The 19802-nt window shown below is 39.7% G+C and overlaps 2 protein-coding genes across 5 annotated transcripts in view; both read left to right on the forward strand.

The window, feature by feature from the left end:
- The window catches only part of SLC35G2 (solute carrier family 35 member G2), a 39069-nt gene extending 28710 nt beyond the window's left edge, over positions 1-10359 (forward strand). For both annotated transcript variants that reach the window (XM_043875296.1, XM_043875297.1), the window contains exon 2: positions 8932-10359. In XM_043875296.1, coding sequence (XP_043731231.1) covers positions 8950-10185 — 1236 coding nt within the window. In that variant the 5' untranslated portion in view covers positions 8932-8949 and the 3' untranslated portion in view covers positions 10186-10359. The remainder of the gene's footprint in view (positions 1-8931) is intronic.
- A 5543-nt stretch (positions 10360-15902) lies between these two features.
- The window catches only part of NCK1 (NCK adaptor protein 1), a 79825-nt gene continuing 75925 nt past the window's right edge, over positions 15903-19802 (forward strand). The window contains exon 1 of one of the 3 annotated variants that reach the window (XM_043875298.1): positions 15903-16024. The gene's annotated coding sequence lies outside the window, so the exon portion shown is untranslated. Of the gene's footprint in view, positions 16025-16065; positions 16299-16400; positions 16423-19802 lie in introns of those variants that run through there. The other 2 variants (XM_043875300.1, XM_043875301.1) reach the window with 2 other exon arrangements.

Consider the following 19802-nt stretch of genomic DNA (forward strand, 5'->3'; position numbering starts at 1 on the left):
TACTTCTGCTTCACTGACAACACTAAAGCCTTTGACTATGTGGCTCACAACAAACTGTGGAAAATTCTTAAAGAGAAGGAAATATCAGACTACCTTACCTGCCTCCTGAGAGGAGAAACCTGTATGCAGGTAGCAACAGTTAGAACCGGACATGGAATAATGAACCGGTTCAAAATTGGGAAAGGAGTACATCAAGGCCACATATTGTCACTCTGCTTATTTAACTTATATGCAGAGTACATCATGCTAAATGCTAGGCTGGATGAATCACAAGCTGGAATCAAGATTGCTGGGAGAAATATCAATAACCTCAGATATGCAGATGATACCTCCCTAATGGCAGAAAGTGAAAAGGAACTAAAAATCCTCCTGATGAAACTGAAAAAGGAGAGTGAAAATGCTGGCTTAAAATTCAACATTCAAAAAACAAAGATCATGGCATCCAGACCTATTGCTTCATGGCAAATAGATGGGGAAAAAGTGTAAACAGTGGCAGAATTTTTTTTTTCTTGGGCTCCAAGAAAATTTCTACATGACTACAAGCCATGAAATTAAAATATCTTGATCCCTGGAAGAAAAATTATGCAAACCTAGAGAGCGTATTCAAAAGCAGAGACATTACTTTGCTAACAAAGGTCTATATAGTCAAAGTTATGGTTTTTCCAGTAGTCACATGTGGATGTGAGAATTGGACCATAAAGAAGGCTGAGTGCCAAAGAATTGATGCCTTCAAATTGTGGTGCTACAGAAGGCTCTTGAGAGTCCCTTGGACAGCAAGGAGAACTAACCAGTCAATCCTAAAGGAAATCAGTCCTGAATATTCATTGGAAATACTGATGCTGAAGCTGAAACTCCAATACTTTGGCCACTTGACGTGAAGAGTCAACTCAATGGAAAAGACCCTGATGCTGGGAAAGATTGAGGGAAGGAGGAGAAAGGGGCAACAGAGGATAAGATGGTTGGGTGGCATCATAGACTCAAGGGACTTGAGTTTGAGCAAACTCTAGGAGATAGTGAAGGACAGGAAAGCCTGGTCTGCTGCAGTCTGTGGGGTTTGAAAGAGTTGAATGGGACTTAGTGACTAGACACAACAACAAGAGATTCAGTTGGTTTACCATAGGAGACTCCTAGGTTGTATGTCTCTTTCTTTCCCCTCCTTTAGTTGAATTTGCTTATGTTGGTTCTTTTATAATCTGAGTATTTGAAATCTTATACAATTAACGTTTCTTGCAGCCCCCCATTTACATCTTCATAAAAATGTTCAGTTTCATGATTTGTTTATAGACATTTCATTTTGATCATTTGCTACTTATACGCAATGTGAATATTATCACACCTTCTAAGAAGGGCAGACCTTTACTTCTTCATGGTGAATCCCTCGCTTCCTAAGTGTGACTGATTTAAGAAAGGGCATGTTGTTTACTTTCTACTCTGTTATTTCTTACTTATCATTCTTGTCTTTCAAATTCTACTTTGTTAGTTTATTTAAGAACTAATTTTCTAGTTCCAGAGGTTGGAGCTTAAAAGGAGGTTCTTTCCCCACTAAAACAGTGGGCCTTTACAAAAAGATATAGACTCAAAGAGTATTAATAAAATACAAGTGGACTTAAATGATGCCTCTAATTCTTCTGATCCTCATGGGTTGCAGTGAAGAAGAGAGAGAATTCAAAGAGGGGTGTTAAAGGTTATGCTAGGCAGAGTTCAGCACAAGGATGGGTAGACTCATGCTCACAGTCTTTGGAGCATCAGAATATGGTCCCCTTTTTCATCAGTTTGGAGGGAGAATGGCTTCTCTCAGTAGGTCTCAGAAGGTATGTTTAATAGCACAGATCCTATGCATATTGTGATGTCTCACAGTATCCTGGAAAGATGGTTGTTAGGTCTTTCCTTTCAGGTGACCAGTTCAGTTCAGTTCAGTCGCTCAGTCGTGTCCGACTCTTTGCGACCCCATGAATCGCAGCACGCCAGGCCTCCCTGTCCATCACCAGCTCCTGGAGTTTACTCAAACTCATGTCCATCGAGTCGGTGATGCCATCCAGCCATCTCATCCTCTGTCGTCCCCTTCTCCTCCTGCCCCCAGTCCCTCCCAGCATCAGGGTCTTTTCCAATGAGTCGACTCTTCGCATGAGGTGGCCAAAGTATTGGAGTTTCAGCTTCAGCATCAGTCTTTCCAATGAATACCCAGGACTGATCTCCTTTAGGATGGACTGGTTGGATCTCCTGGCAGTCCAAGGGACTCTCAAGAGTCTTCTCCACCACCGTTCAGATGGTGATTGCAGCCATGAAATTAAAAGACACTTACTCCTTGGAAGGAAAGTTATGACCAACCTGGATAGCATATTAAAAAGCAGAGACACTACTTTGCCAACAAAGGTGACCAGTTAGGTATGGTCTTTTTATTTTCATTCAGGGGCAAGACTGTCCAAGGATACCAGGGTAATAAGGTTTCTCAGGACCTGGCTTCTCAGGTATAAGGTAGTAACCTATTAGTTTCTGATAAATACTTAGTTCAAAGCCAGTCTGACTCATGAGTGTCAAATATCACATCAATGCCTACATTTAAATCACTATATTATAATCAAGTTGCACTAGCTAGCTTTATATCTAAGACTTTTTACTATTTTAGGGGTTAGTCTGGTAACTAAAGATAGAAGTTCTTATTACCTAGTGCCATTTGCCTTAGGCACCATAAGGGTTATGTCTAAGGATTCCCACTAAAATGATAGGGATGCAGTGTTAATATTTTCAACTTTAGGACAGAAGTGATCTTGGGCCTTATGTTGTGGGATGTAGCTTAGGAAAGGACCTCTTTTGGATACAAATATTGCTTTCAGGCTTGAATTGTGCCCATTGTTCAAGCAGACACCAACTATGTATCCTTTTAATCCATTTATGCCCAGCATTTCAAGTTGATACATTTGTAGCTGGGGAGGCTAGTCTTCTCCCCCTGTTGTTTCACATTCCTTCTGCTCAGGGGAGTTGCTTTACACAGCTGAAATGGACATTTCTGCCTGGAGGGGGACATCCCCATATAAAGTCAAGGGGCCCTGGAGCCATGAAATTAGTTCAGATTCCTCATCTCTGTAAAGACGGAGGAGAAGTTGAGTTGGCACATTGGTCAGAATAACTTAGAGCAGGTAGTAGAAAGTTGTGATCATTGAATTGCATGGTGATCCCTCATGGGAGGGATATCAAAACACTAGATATGTTAAATCATTAAACTGACAAACTGATTTTGAAGAGAGTTGAGTCGAAAGACCCCAATAATTATCATCTAAAACTCTTTATCTTAAAATAGACATAATTATTGCTGTATTTGGTGGCAGAGCTAGAACTCAAAATCAGCATTTCTGACTCCTAAATCTTTTATCTCTAGAAAAAAATTTTGGTTTTTCTCTTTCTCCTCTTTTTTTGTTTATAGGTTACATATACCTAAAGCCCCAGTTCAGGATCCTTTCTACCTGGAAATCTGCAAAGATCCTCCGTGTTTGGGTTTAGATGCCTTTTATATGTGCCCTTTCCTATATTCAAGTAGTTACTTGCACTATTGACTTTTAAAAATATTAAATTTGAATTGCTTGCTTTCTCTTCCACTAGGTTTATTTATCTTTCTATTTATCGAGCCTGGACTGGTGCTGGGGACATGGTACCTCATTATTTACTGAAATGTTCACAGGTTGAATGACTTAAATGTGCACAAATATAAGTACTAGTCAGGATTCCAGAGTCTTTTCAAGAATTATACTCACAAAGCCTGAAATTAAATGAAAACTAGAAAGAATGAATAAGATCTTGAGACCTCCCTGGTGGTCCAGTTGTTAAGGCTCCATGCTCCAAATGCAGGGGGCACAGGTTCGATCCCTGGTAAGGGAAGATCTCACATGTTGAATGGTGCAGCCAAAACAAACAAACAAACAAAAAATCTTTATGTATCCCTTTAGTATAAGACTGACTTCTGCATTAATGGGATACAATATAATATTAAAGGTGTTGAAATGAAAAAGATGACACAGTTCAAATAATACTTTAAAATATGCAGTTGGACTAGGATTAAATATACTAATCTGTGCCTAACAGGATGCTGAATAAAATTTTCTTCTTCATTCATATATATGTATGTACACATACATATATCTCAAAGTGATTCAGTTATACACATGTGCATATATATGTATATACACATACATAATAAAATTATTTTGCTGTACACCAGAAACTAACACATTGTAAATCAACTATACTTCAATGAAAACAAAACAAAACAAAAAACTTTCCTCTTACCGAAGAATTAGAATCCAGGATCTCACAACAAGGGACAAAATGTCCAACTTTCAAAAGTCAATCAATCTGGTCCAAATATAAGAGGCCTTTAAACTATCATTAAGACCATTCCTCCTTCCCATTCCTTAAAATCCTGGGAAAGGAAATAGGGTGTTCCAGTTATCTACTGCAGATAACAAGTCACTCCAAAGCTTTAGTAGCTTAAAATGACAACAGTCATTTTACTATCTGTCATGGTTTCTAAGATCAGGAATTTGGAAATACCTTGGAAGGGCAATTCTGACTCAGGGTCTCATATATACTTAAAGTCAGATGAGTGGCTGGACTCGGAACAGCAGGGGGCTGGAGCACCTGGGGGCTGACCAGGAATTTCTCTCTGTTCAGTCTCAGGACCTCTCCATGTGGTTTCCTTACATGGCTCCTTTGAGCTTATTCACAGCATGGTGGCTTCTGAGCAGTCAGACTCCTGACCTGGTAGCTCAGAGCTCCAAGCACAAGTGTTGCAGCTAGGAAGGCACAGTTATATTTATGACTTAATCTCAGAAGTTGTAACAGGTCACTTCTGCCATACTCTACTGGTGAGACAGTCACAAAAGTGGGGCTACTTTTAAAGGGAAGGAGCATAGACCCTACTTCTCTATTTAATAATGTCAAACTCACATTTAAAAAAAACTAGACATGTAGTATGGGAGTTACTAGATTGGTGGCTCTCTTTGGAAAACACAATCTGTCAAAGGGATCATATCTGTTATGGGTCCTTGGTCCAAGAACAGTATTGTGCTTTTCCTAATGGGGAGGGGAGAGGGATATTCCCCTTTAAAATCAACTGAGGGTGAAGGTAACCAAATCATTATTTACAACGATTGGGTGTGCTTTCTTCCTCCAACTGAAAGTCTGCTTAGACAGCACATTTTAATTTGCTCTTTACTTGCTCGAGCAAAGAGAAGTAAGATTGGAGAGAAGGGGGCAGTGGTGAGTAGCTGATATAATACTCACTGGAGTAGTAAGGATATATGACTTTCCTGGGGTCAAGTGAATACTGTTGGTGCCTCACTAAGAGAACTTCCCAACAGGCAAGAGAACCCAAACAGCAAAAATCTGTGGCTCATAGTAGCCTACATCAAGGATTTGTGCACTGGGGAGACTAAATAATTGATGCAAGATAGCTTGCATTTGGATGTCTACAACCTAGAGACTATCAGTGGCCTTTTAGAGTTAGTACAGAAACAAAGACAACAATCAAAGACAGAATTTCACCGTGTATTAGAGTCTGGGTTCAACCTGAGACACAGAACCAGGAGGATATTTATTATAAGGAATTGGCTAATGTAATTGTCAGGGCTGGATAACGAAGTCTGTGGTCTGTTGGGCAGGCACAGAAAGAAAAGATCAGGAGCATGTTGGAAACCATAATAGGCCAAAGCTTCTTGTCCACAGGTAGTAAAGAAGGAAGGTCATGAGAAGGCTGGAACCCTAATGGCATGAACTATTTGGAATTTCTGAGCTCATGGAAAGCCTAATCTCTTTTTGAAAGAGCTTACTTGTTTAGGTCAGAGGTTAACCCACTCCAGTATTCTTGTCTGGGAAATCCTATGGACAGAGAGGCCTGATGGGCTACAGTCCATGGGGTTGAGAAGAGTCAGACACAACTGAGTGACTTTCACTTCACTTCACCGAGGATAGTCTTTCTTTTATTAACTTAAAGTCAGCTGATTAGGAACATCTGTCACACCTGCAAAAACCTTCATGGCAGCACATAGATTAGTGTTAGATTAAATAACTCGGGAATGTAGTTCAGCCTAGCCAAGTTTATACATCCAAAAGCCATCACACAGCGGCAACCACTGTCTGAGATATGTGTCCTTTCCCTTCCTCCCTGTGCCAATACACCAGGGAAGCTGGAGCCTAGCTCCTTTCTCTCAGAAGGAGTAAAACAGCAGATGTGTCCTTCCCCTATTCGTGCTCCTGGGTCTAGAAATCTGGCTGCAGTGGGAAGGGAAAAGCTTTGAAGGATATAAGCCACAATTTTAACAATTTTAAGCAAATAGGAAGTTATGAGATGTCATTAAGATACTTGCTGGAAAAAAAAAAACAACTTGCTGACTAGCAAGGAAAGGCGATTTAACAGCAAATTTGTGTACAATGACTACAGATAAAATTCCACTGAGTTGAGACAAGTAAATAACAAAGTGATGAGATTACAAAAATTAGAAGAACTATTGCAGATGTTAAATAAGGAAGAAAAAAAAGTGACTAGAGCGGTCAGGGAAGGCTTGTTTCTAAAAGGCAGGATTTGGACTGGGCCTTCTTAAAAGATGAGCAGTGTTTATAAAGCGGGAGCAGAGGGGAAACTAGTAGGAATAAAGACTTAAGAGAAACATATAACGTGGGGCATCAGGACAGGGAGAACACTGGAGTGAGGTCTCTGTCAAGGAGCTAAGTATTGATAGGGGCAAGGCTAGGCAGGGTCTTGAGAGCTAGGCAGTGGAGTTGAGACTCGGTGAGGTAGTTGGTAGGAAATGTTGTATGTTCTTGAATGGGGAAAGCTTGAGGGAAGTTTTTTGTTTTGTTTGAGTCTTTCAAAGGCATTAACGTGACAGTGGTATAATATAGTTGGATTTTAGAAGAGAAGGACTAGGATTCAAGGGGACTAGTTAGGATGCTGTTGCAATATGCTAGATGGGAATTCACAAAAATCTGATCCAGATTCAAAAGGTAAAATAAATTGGAGGAGAAAGGAAAAGTCTGAGAAATATTTCAGAGACAAAAACAATAAAATTGATGACCAAATGAAGTGTGATGGCACAAAGAATAATTGAGTGTTCCTTGGTTTCTAGCTTGGGGAACTAGAAAGATGGTGGTATTTCAAACATAAATGAGGAATTTAGGGACAGAAAGTCCATTTGGGAGACCAAGACTGTTAATTCAGTTTGTGACTAAAGCTAAAGTAATGATTCAAAGTGGAAATATCCTGATAAAAGTTGAAAAAAAGAGAACATCCAGATTAGTTTGACAGCATTATGTATGAAGTTGGAAGATCCAATTATGCATCCATTATGCATGCAAGTTGGAGATCCAGGCCAGGAACTGAAGGGCTTGGAGGCATAGGTGGTGTTTTTTAAAATGACTCTTCCAACTGAAGGTAGTGTTATTTAAAAGAGAAACGAATAAATAGGAACAGTTGGTTTACCCAGATGGTGTTAAAGAACAAAATGGGATTTGATTTCTGGACCATGGTTTAAGATCCTGGAACTGATGAGTTTTTGGCAATGAACAAGGGAAATATGTCATGAAGACAAAAAATAAAAAGGTTTCCTTTTTAAATTTTTTTTGTTTTGGGGGGAAGAAATCACTGGGAAGGAAATAGCAAATTGTTCTTGGGGAGAGGGGAAAGAACTAAAGAGAACTGAATGAACAAATACTGGTCTCAAAGAAAGAATAACATTGTAGAAGACACCCAGTGTTTCAAAAGAGTTAATTATAGGTGAAAGGAAGCTGAATATATTAATATTCTTTGAGATTTTACTATATGCCAGCACCATGGCAAATCCTTCATACAACATGGACATCTTTCTATATCAGTAAAGATCGGCATTATTATTTTAAATGGATGCATAGTGTAGGAGGGTCATTCTGGTGCGCTACAGTGAAGTCTCCTGTTCATACATTTTCCCAACCTTTTTATGTGCTCTCTTTTCTCAATACCAGATGAACTTAAAAAAAAAATTAAACAATTATCATGATTCAAATAATGTATTAAAAAGTATACAAAATGTTTTCTTTCTATTCTTATTTCCTGTCCCACCTCAATGATTATTAGTTTCCTTTGTATGTTTCCGTAATTCCTTTATGTTTTACTTTTTTTTTTTTTATGTTTTACTTTTTATATTATATAAACAAATATAAATACATACTCTTATTTTTTCCTTTCTTAAAAAACACATAAGGTAAAAAGCATCTTGTGTTCATCTCTTTAGGGTAAAATCTTAGATGTGATATTGCTGAATTGAAGGGTAGTTTCAGTTAGAATCTTAAACCTATTGCCCAGTTGCTCATCAGAAAAATTGTATATAGCAACAGTGCATCAATGTCACAAAGTCCATTTTATTTCCTAATTTCAGTATTCCATATATCTGAAGATGTATGGGAATCCAGAATGAATGTTTAAAAAAATCATGATAATTCATACTACTAGTTTTGGTATCATACAGAAGTGATTATACAAAAGAATTTGGACTTAATAACTTATAGACAAATGGACACAATCAGATGGAAAGGTTTGATCTAACTTGTTATTTATTTTTCTGTGTTTATCTTATTGGGTTGATAGAGAGGTAGGAATGAAAAAATGGAAAAAATCAGTTATTTATTATTTAAAGAAATATAGTTTAATGAGACAAAGAATAATCATGATGAGAAATTGGGGCTGACTTAGGATGAGACTGAAAAAAGGGTAGACAATTTCATTGGGGCTTGTATACTGATAAGGCATATTGTTAGATCATTTCTTCCTATTACTTTAGGGGAAAAAAACTCTTGTTACAACCTCTGCTTTCTATTATTGCATTGATGCATGAGATTATAATGGAATTTAAAACTATAATTCAACTGATGAACATGTACATTTGTCTTTTTTTCCTTCTTAAATAGAATTGATTGCCTGGAGAAATGGATACTTCTCCCTCCAAAAAATATCCAGTTAAAAAACGGGTGAAAATACATCCAAACACAGTCATGGTGAAATATACGTCTCATTATCCTCAGCCTGGGGATGGTGGATATGAAGAAATCAATGAAGACTATGGAAGTTTTATGGAAGAAAATCCAAAGAAAGGCCTGCTGAGTGAAATGAAAAGAAAAGGAAGAACCTTCTTTGGAACCACGGATACCCGCCCTCCAACAGAAGACCCAGTGACCAATGAGATTGGACAGTTCCAAAGCTTTGCAGAAAAAAATATTTTTCAATCCAGAAAAATGTGGATAGTGCTGTTTGGATCTGCTTTGGCTCACGGATGTGTAGCTCTTATCACTAGGCTTGTTTCCGATCGTTCCAAAGTTCCATCTCTAGAACTGATTTTTATCCGTTCTGTTTTGCAGGTCTTATCTGTGTTAGTTGTGTGTTACTACCAGGAAGCCCCCTTTGGACCAAGTGGATACAGACTGCGACTTTTCTTTTACGGTGTATGCAATGTCATTTCTATCACCTGTGCTTATACATCATTTTCAATAGTTCCTCCCAGCAACGGGACCACTATGTGGAGAGCCACAACCACCGTCTTCAGTGCCATTTTGGCTTTTTTACTTGTAGATGAGAAAATGGCTTATGTTGACATGGTTACAGTGGTTTGCAGCATCTTAGGTGTTTGTCTTGTCATGATCCCCAACATTGTTGATGAAGATAATTCTTTGTTAAATGCCTGGAAAGAAGCCTTTGGGTACACTATGACTGTGATGGCTGGACTGACCACTGCTCTTTCCATGATAGTATACAGATCCATTAAGGAGAAGATCAGCATGTGGACTGCACTGTTTACATTTGGTTGGACTGGGACAGTCTGGGGAATATCTACTATGTTTGTTCTTCAAGAACCCATCATCCCATTAGATGGAGAAACCTGGAGTTATCTAATTGCTATATGCATTTGTTCTACTGCAGCCTTCTTGGGAGTTTATTATGCTTTAGACAAATTCCATCCAGCTTTGGTCAGCACAGTACAACATCTGGAGATTGTGGTAGCAATGGTGTTGCAGCTTCTAGTGCTACATATATTTCCTAGTGTCTATGATGTCTTTGGAGGGGTAATCATTATGATTAGTGTTTTTGTCCTTGCTGGCTATAAACTTTACTGGAGGGATTTAAGAAGGCAGGATTATCAGGAAATACTAGACTCTCCCATTAAATGAATACTTAATTATTATCTTGTTAATGTTCAGTTACTAATAGGTACACTGCCATTTTAATGTTCACCTATACATGTTTTTTTGTGTTGTATAACTGACAGAGTGCTATATATAATTAATATATGCAGATGTAGAAAAATTTATTCTAGTCTTCTAAATATTAAATTACGTGGAATATCATGAATCTGGTCTCTTTGCTGTTAATAATAAAAGGTAATTTTTATTATAAAATTATTATTTATTATAAATAATAAAAGGTGGTAGAGAATGTCAACTTTTAGTACTAAAGAACATAAGACTTGAAGAAATGACTCCTTTCCAGTGGAAATTCAGCAGTCCTAGAGATTAAGAAGTTAGAAAAAATGTTCATGTCCAATGTTCTATAAGTGTTCAACAAAAATCCTTCAATATTCAGAACTCTATAAGATGAAATGCTGAATACCAAGCCCTCTTTTTGTCATCTGTTTGCATTAGGGACCTACAGATGATTGGGCTGGGTAAAGTAGCTGGAGTTGAGGCAAGAAAGAGGAAAACAAAGGAAAGGAGTTGGTTTTTCACTGGCAATGGTGGTCGTCCTGCCTTAGGAGAGGAAACTGTCTTCCCCTTGCTCTGGCCATATTAGGCAACGCATAGGAAATGGAGGTAGGGAGAATGTGGATTCCTGCCAGCTCTACTTAGTCTATGCCATTTTGTGCTGTATGGTGTGAGACTGAATGCTGCAGGAGGGTTTACTCATCCTCAGTTATGCCGATCTCTTCCAAACCTGCCCTTGTTTTTGATTTTGTAGCAAGTATGTGTGTGAGCTGCAGCAAAGGCACTCCTTACTCCTGGAAAAGACACTAACAGTAATCATAGTACAGCAGAAAACTGAAAACTTTGTGTACTGGATTCATTTCAAAAGAGCTAAAAGTCTGTAAAACTGCATAAGGTAGCATTAATTTGGATCCAATTTGGGAAGTTTTTACTAATTTAGCACAAACAAATGTTTATATGCTACTGGTTATTAAGTTATTGTTATTGAGCTATCTTAACTTCAGATACACTCATCTATAACTTTCCTGTGTGATGCTATGGCTCAGACCCTGCAAACAACATTTTTCCTATGCCAGCTGGTTGTCTTGCTAGGTTAGAGGTGATAGCTGCTCTCTGTAGTTACCACATCTGGGCTACTTCAGTGTTCCGTTTTTGCTTTTCCAGTCCATCAACACTCAGTAGTAAGTTCTGTTCTCTGTTGTAATATCTTTTGATTTCTGTTCTCTTGACTAACATGCCTTTAGATATACCCCAAAGGAACCCACAGCCATTTGTAGGGTGTTTGTGTTTTTGGGAAAATTTTAACATTCAGATTTTTCAGGAATTACTGGCTCTCAATAGAAATTATGCAAATTGAAGCAAAGAAACAAAAAGATTTGTAAAAAAAATGAACAGGTCTTAGAATGATCTGTACTAAGGAGTAAGAAATTTAGCATAAATGTAAATATAGTCACAGAGAAAGACAGAATGGGCAGGAAAAAATACTTGAAGAAATGCTGGCTAAGAGTCTTCCAAATTCAATAAAAAGATACAATAACCAGCAAGCCACACATCCAGGGAAATAAGTGAACACCCCAGCAGCATAAATACAAAGAAAACCACACCTAGAAACATACTATAACTGCTGATAAACTAAGATAAAGAAACAAACCTTAAAAGCAGCCTGACCTACAGAAAAACAATTACAGCCAGCTTCTCATCAGAAACAGTGGAGGCCAGAAAGCAACAGAATGACAGTTTAAAGTGCTGTTAAGAAAACTCTTTGATGATTTCTCACTGCCTATAGTATAAAAACAAAGGCCCTTAACTTGTTTAACCCATTCTTGCTCACACTTTGTCATCTTTTGCTCTAGCAATATTCTACTGTTGTGTACTTCCTTTTTTAAAAAATTAAAAAAAAAATTTATGGAGGCCCCTCTATATGAAAAGCCCTTCTCTTCGTTGCCTACTTGTTTACCTTGACTCTCTTGACCACCACACACCTCCCCTCGCATTGTGGCCTAATGTCTCCCTGTAAACATCTATTGCTGTATTTACTATACAAATAATAAGCATCAGTTGAAATTTCATTCTCTGACATTGGATGGAGCTCCTTTAAGACTGATTTTTAGATCTCTGGTATGTATTGTAGTGCTTATCACAGAGTGAACTCAGTAAATTTTTGTTTAATTAATTCTCATAAGAGTAATACTACTCAACCCAGAAAGTGAATTTAGTTACTGCTGCTGCTGCTGCTAAGTCACTTCAGTCGTGTCCGACTCTGTGTGACCCCTGCTGTGCCAGCAGCCCACCAGGCTCCCCCATCCCTGGGATTCTCCAGGCAAGAACACTGGAGTGGGTTGCCATTTCCTTCTCCAATGCAGGAAAGTGAAAAGTGAGAGTGAAGTCACTCAGTCGTGTCAGACTCTTCGTGACCCCATGGACGGAGGAGCCTACCAGGCTCCTCCGTCCATGGGATTTTCCAGGCAAGAGTAATGGAGTGGGGTGCCATTGCCTTCTCCAATTTAGTTATTAGAGTTCACTAATTTCTACACTTCACAGTCAAGCCTGTGATTAGTGACTTCTTACTGATTTAGTAGGTAGGATTTTGTTTCTGTTTGTTTTGTCCTACATAGTCCTTACAGTGATATTAAACCAGATCATTCTCTCTAATTATTTCTAACTATAAGTCCTCAATAGTTTCCTGGGAAAGGTCTTGACACACGGAGGCTCATTTTTCCTTTCCTTGTCTTCCCAAATTCTTTCCTCTGGGATGAATGAAGTGAACTACCTATGTGTTCTTATCCTAGATTGATTAGCTACCTGTATCTGAAACCCCATTTCTAGTCCATAGATCATAAGTTTTGACCTAAATGTTGTTGCCTGATTCTGGCTAGTCCACTCAGAACTAATTAGCAGGGTTGATTCCCGTTTTTGGTTTGAGTTCCGCTAAAAGAGAGGAAGAAGAAGTCAAGCACATGTTTCTATTCGGAAGTTGGGGAGACAGTGTGAAAGGTCTCTGGGACAACACCCACCCCTTACAAACATGGGGTCCATCATTCTAAGTACACTATAGAACAATGTCATACATGACTTCCTATCTACCCCAATGCTTTCCTCTCATTGCTGTTTCCTTATTTTTATTCTTCAATTCCTTCTCTTTCTCTTATATTTTTTGAGTTTTTCTGTCTTTCTTTCTTTAGAGTTCCTGGTAAGAATTACCAGGATTATTAGGGAACATTTAAAGAAAAGTTAAAAGGAAAACACGTATTTACAGGAAACTAAAATCCTTTTATGAAAAAGTTCTCTCCCTTATTTCTTCTATTACTTAAACAGATGGCCCACAGTAGTTAATAGATCTGAATCAAAATCTCACAGTCTGTTCAGATCATTGACCATTCAAAATACATAATCCCTTACAAAATAAAATCTAAAGTTACGACTTCAGCATATTTTTTTCCTGGGTTTATTTTCCCCATTTATGGAAGTGGACTAAGCTATCTGATAGCAAGGACTATTTTACCTGTTATACTTGCATTCACATTCCCCTAATCCCATCACATGTTAAAAAACTAAAGTTGAAACAAGCCAGGTATAGCTAAGTTTGTTATAAGCCAGGTGTACCTAACAGTTTGTTGTGTGAAACTATTTTGGAGAAATAGTTTCAACCTCTGGACAATGGGTTTATACAGCTTCAAAAAATGAATGAAATATCTCGATCCATAAACTTTATAAGATGTATCAACAAATAAAACTATTGTGTTAGACAGAGCTATAACAATAGTGTGGGCTGCTATAACAAAATGCCATAGACTGGGTGGCTTAAACAACAAAAATTTAACTTGTCACAGTTTTGGAGATTGGAAGTCCCACATCTGGATGGTTAGTTTCTGGTGAATGCTCTCTTCCTGGTTTGCACATGGCTGCCTTCTCACTGTGTCTTCTAGTTGTGAGGACAGACAGCAAGACAGTGTCTATGTCTCTGCAGTCACTTCTTATAAAGGACACTAATTCTATAGGATTAGGGCCCCACTCTTATCACCTCAGTTAACCTAAATTACCTCTGAAAGGTCTTGTCTCCAAATACACTCACATTGGGGGCTTAGAGCTTCAACATATGAATTTTGAGAGGGGGACACAATTCAGTCCATAGCAGCCACGATAAAATATACAAAGGTACTTAGATCCTTAGAATAAACCCCAAATCCACTTACATTATTGACTTCAGATCCTAATTATAGGATATAGATGGAGTTGCTGCCCAGATTTTCTTGGTCCACTTGCCCTCTCAACTTGAGGCCAGGAAGGGGCCACAGGTGATTTATGCTTGACCGTTTGATTCTATATATGGCAAGTGAATCATATTCCTCTATTAGGATCCAAATGAATAATTCTGAAGTTAAATACAGAAAAGCATAAACGAATGAAATTGGGAATCGAAGCTGTACTAATGCCTTAAACAATACTGACGATCTACCATGTGCTAGAATCTGCCTGAAAAGTGGGAGACCTGGGTTCGATCCCTATGTCGGGAAGATCCCCTGGAGAAGGAAATGGCAACCTACTCCAGTTTTCTTGCCTGGACAATTCCATGTGTTACAGTCCATGGGGTGGCAAAGCGTCAGACAGGACTAAGTGCCTAACACTACCATGTGCTAGGTACTGGGGAAAAACTGAGTACTGACATGATTCCTGATTTGAGTTTACAATCCAGGTAGGGGTAGGGAGGTCTTCCCAGGTGGTAAAGAATCCCCTTGCCAGTGCAGGAGACACTGGTTGGATCCCTAGGAAATGGCAACCGGCTCCAGTATTCTTGCCAGGCAAATTCCATGGAGAGAGGAGCCTGGTGGGCTTCAGATTCATGAAGTCGCAAAAAGTCTGGCTCTTTCAGCAACTGGATGGGGAAAACACCTGTGCACTCACCAGGCTCCCCTGGGCGGGAAACGCCTAAGCAGAGCCGCAGAGAAGCCTGGGGAGGAAGAGGCAGGTGATGGAGTCTGAAGCGCCGCCGTAGGGAGAACCAACTTACTGATGGCAGGTGTCTGGGGCTGGGCCGCTAAGGACAGACCTGGCACCGAAAGTCACTGTCTTCACAGCAAGGTTACCGCAGCCAAGAATGGAAGCTATCCACGCACCAGGGCGCTTCGAAGGCCCTCAGACTCAGCTTATTTTGATTTGTGGTTCAAATTAAGGACACGTCTTACATTTTTCTCTCAGGACTCCACGTTCAGGCCTTTTTGTTTGCTTTTCATTTTCGCTCCCCGTCCCTAACAACTTTCCGCTGGTAAGACCTTCTTCAGGTGCAGAAACCAGAAGGAAGCTCCCAGAGCAGTCGGGGCTTAACTCGGAAAGCAGTCAGTTTTGCTATGGACTCTCCTGTGGCGCTGAGGAGGAAGGCCCCAGAATAATCAGCGAGAGACACAAAAGCATCAAAACCCAGAGACAGGCAGGGTGCTTCTGTCTCTCTCACTCCCTCTCCGCGAAGCAGCCTCAGCTCCTCACCCAAGCACAGCAATTGATTGACAGGCAGGCTCGCCCAATCCCAGCGTGGCGAAGACCGCCCTCGCATCAGTGATAGGAGGGAAGGGGAAGACTGAACCTATCAGATTGGGCAGGGAGGGGGGTTTCCTGTCCGCGCGGGTCCGCCCAGGGCCTCGCGACCAGTCGGCGCTGCAGCCCCGCCCTCCCGCCGCGCGCGCCCCGCCCCTCTCCCCAGAGCTACGCGGCGGCAGAGCGGAGGCCTCGTGCCGTAACGGCCATCGCGGCGGCCGTGGCGGCGTCCCTGCCCTCCTCAAGTGAGCTGGCGCCGCCCGGGCTCGGCAGAGGGGAGGTGAGACGGTCCTGCCGGCAGGCAGACGCACAGACAGTCTTTTCTCGTCCGGGGAACCCACATAGCCCGTTACTTGCCGCGGTGCTTCCTCTTCTCTGCTGAAGTTAGCTCCCGGGGCGCCGTCTGCCGGCCCGGAGCTAAGCCGGAGGGGGCGGGGAGGCCGCTTGGTCGGGCCTGGGCTTTTTGCCTCGCGGCTCCGCGCGACCCTCCGGCCACTGCCCTGGGCGCCGCAGCCCTACGACCTTCCTGTCTATCCCTGGAGCGTTGGGTCCGGGTGAGCGTTGCGGCCGGCCGCCCCCGGAGGCTGGGAGGTCGAGTGTGTGGCGTGCACCCTTCTCCTTTTCTTGTCCTCTCTAAAAGTCCTGGCGGCTGTTGTGGCGCATTCCGGGGCCGCGGAGGTAGGGACGTGGTGGTGGAGGTGGTGGTGGGGGCGCTCACCTCTAGGAGTGGGAGGGAGCCGTTCCGGGTGCGGAGGATGGACATCCTCGGGATGCGCCTCCCGCCCCTCCCCCCACCCAGCCCCCAGCCGTTTCCCTCGTCGGGAAACCTGGGTTATTTTAATCTTCTGGATTCGTACGTGAGTTACTTGGGCTGTAAGCTTTTGACTTGAGTTGTAATATATCCCGGGAAAAAAAGGTATCTTGATAGTTGGTTTTGTAACCTTTCTTCTGTCTGTCCATAAAAGTTTGCCGTTAGAAGCTCGGGAAGCTGGATTTTGTGTGGGACTGAGAACCCTTTATAGACGCCCAGTTTAGCGTCACACTAATGAACTAGTCACTTAAAATAATTCTGCCCGTTGAGTTTGGCAAGAAACCATGGGAATTAGGAAAGGATGAGTTGAAGGAGAAATTTCTATCCGCATCTTGGGTGGCGAGCAAAAAAAGCGCACTGTCCAGTCAGGACGAGTAAGTGTTGCAAGACGTATTCATTTTTAAAAATCTTATTTTGGTAGCTGTAAGAAAGACCAGCCATACAGTTTATTAAGCAAGTGGAAAGCGCTGTGTCTCAACCTTCAGGGAGTTTACAGAGTAAATGGGGAAATTATCCAAGAAGAAGGTTCTGTTTGTCTGGTAATTGTCAGTAATGTTCAGTTCTTAAATAGGTATCCCATTCATAGTTTGATAGAAACTCGAGAACTATGCATTGGTTGATTAATAGTAGTTTTATTTCATTTTCATTGCAAACTTTACCATTTTCTTTGGAAAATTGTGAACAGTTTGCACAATGTTCAAGATTTCTCAGCTGTGCTTGTTCATATATTAAATTTTAAACTTGTTTTCTCTGTTTTTCTAAATATTTAGTCTAGATTTTACTAGTGCTTTCAGGTCCTTGAAAATAAAACTTGAAACATACATGGTAAGTTTTTTTAGATATTGAAATATGTTTTAGGCCACTGGATTTTTGCACCTTTGAGAACTTCCCTGTCAAAACTCAAGGTAGATTTGATGCAAATGTTGTTATAAATCACTTGTCAAGAAGACTTAATAAATACATATCCTGTTTATTTTATTCTTTTATAGTTTAACAATTTTTACAATTTACTTACCTTTGTAATATGGAAGAATACCAGATATTTTTCAGCCTACACCAGAAGACTAAATGATTTACTTATTTAGTCAATAAGTAGAATTGGAGGAAACTCTTGAAATCACTAAGCATTTAACAAATTCTCTGTCAATACTTTGCTGTGCTGTTTTAGGAAGACAACTGACAGGACCAAAAATGACATTTAAAGATTATTTAATAAGGCAACAATTCTGTCTGGATGTTCCTCACTTTCTTTGAAAGATATAATTTATAGTCTTCCTTCAAAACTGATTCCATATACTGACTTTGTTTTGGTGATATTTATCATGCCTTCAACTACCCAAGCATAAGCCTTGGTTTTATCTTAGACTTCCTCTCACCACATAACATTGCCCAATTTTTGTCAGCCATTTTCTGAAATTTCTTTCAGATATCTGTTCTTCCCACTAGTTTTCTTTTTTCCCCCCAGTAGCTTTTAACCGGATTTTCTGCCTCTTTTCTCCCTGCTTAGTATGTCCTGTCTTGTTCTAAAATAATGCTTCCACTGCCCTCACTGTTAAGCCAGCATTCGTTCCCTGTTATTTAGAGTATAGTTCAGAATTCCCAGCCTTCTAACAGTCTGCTCAAAACCTGTTTTTTTTTTTAATGATAGCAGTAATTCTCTATAGGAGCTGTCCACCCTAACACAAACCAATCTCTTGTTCTCATCTAGATTGTGTATTTTTCTGCCTTCATGTCTGTTGACACTTTGACTGCCTGTTTATTGCTAGTATTCTTTAAAAGAAATTTTCCTCCTTAAATTAAGTGGCAAGTAAAGTCAGATTTTGTTGACATTTCATATTTGGTCCTTTCTCACAGCCTTCTAAATCCTTCTGTTCCCTGTGTTGTTACTTTCCTTTGAACCCACAGTCCTTACTGTTTTGTCATTTCTTTGGTTTTTAATATGTGTACTTGTATTATAATACTATGGAACAGTATTGTGGGAATGTTGGAATCCATCTTTCCATTTTATACATAGGGAAAATGTAATCCATACGGACTGAGTTCACTGAAATTCACCTAGTGACCCTGGCAGAGCTCACTTAAACCTTAATTTCCTACTATTTCCTAACTCAAGTTCTGTATATTAAAAAAAAAACATTTATGTGTGTATTCTTATGAAATTATACTTCTTTTCATCTCTTGCGATATCATTTTGTATTGTTTGCATCACATAACTTTGCATTGTGTGTATTAACTAGATTCAGAACTTCTGTATGAGGGGAGGGGAATCTTTATGACCTGAATTGTTTGAATCATTGAAACAGTGATTTAAAGTCTATACGAAGTCTTTCTCTAGCTTGTTGGGTATATTAACAGCATTAACTAAAATAAATTGGCGTGTCCACTGTTGAGTCCTATGACCCATTAAAAATGAATCTCTTACAAGTTTTACTGTTGGATTTTAGTTTGAATCTCTTGAAAAAGAGAAACTCTTTGGGAGCCTTGAAAGTAAATGTAAACAAATGTTTTACTTGTAAGGCATCTTGAGTTTATTGATCTAACTAAATGCTCTTTTTGATAGAACAGGAACATTTTTGCTATTTTTTCATTTTGTTCTGTCAAGAACCAGATTATTGAGCAATCTGTTTATTGAGCAGAACATTCTGAAAATCATTTGTTCCACTTGGAAAGTTGGAGAGCTTTTGTATGTTTATTCTTCACACTCTGCCCGCCCCCCCCCCCCCCCCCCAACTCTAAAGTTTCTGTTAAAACCAGCAGCATAGAGTTTCCTTGGTATTTTTCTTAATATTTATGTAACAAGACAAGTAGCACGGAAAAATTAGGTGAAATATCTGGAGGGTATGCTTGGCATTTTTGGCCTGAAACAAACTAGAAGCTATTTTTGTTTTATTTTTTGGTTGTTTGTAAATGGCTTATTTTTATTTGTTTAAATAAATTATCTGCTAAAATAAACTGTTGAAACACTGATTCTCTTGTTCTTTATTCCTGAAATTGTACTTAAGGAGTGCTAAATTGGATAAGTGTGCTATGAGTAATTTCTGTTCAAACAGACCAGTTGAATAAAGCAGTGAGAGTATGGCTTGGGGAAATCTTTTTAAAAAATGAATGCATCTAAAAAGGTTTTTTTGTGTGTGTGTGTGAACTATCCTTCCAGAAGTCTCAGTACATGCTTCAAAATCATGTTGCACTTAGATCAGTTGAGATAATAAATATAACAAAGAATTTAGTATTCCTTGTACTTTATGCC

Source organism: Cervus elaphus, chromosome 19 (assembly GCF_910594005.1).
Source record: "Cervus elaphus chromosome 19, mCerEla1.1, whole genome shotgun sequence".
Lineage (NCBI taxonomy): Eukaryota > Metazoa > Chordata > Mammalia > Artiodactyla > Cervidae > Cervus > Cervus elaphus.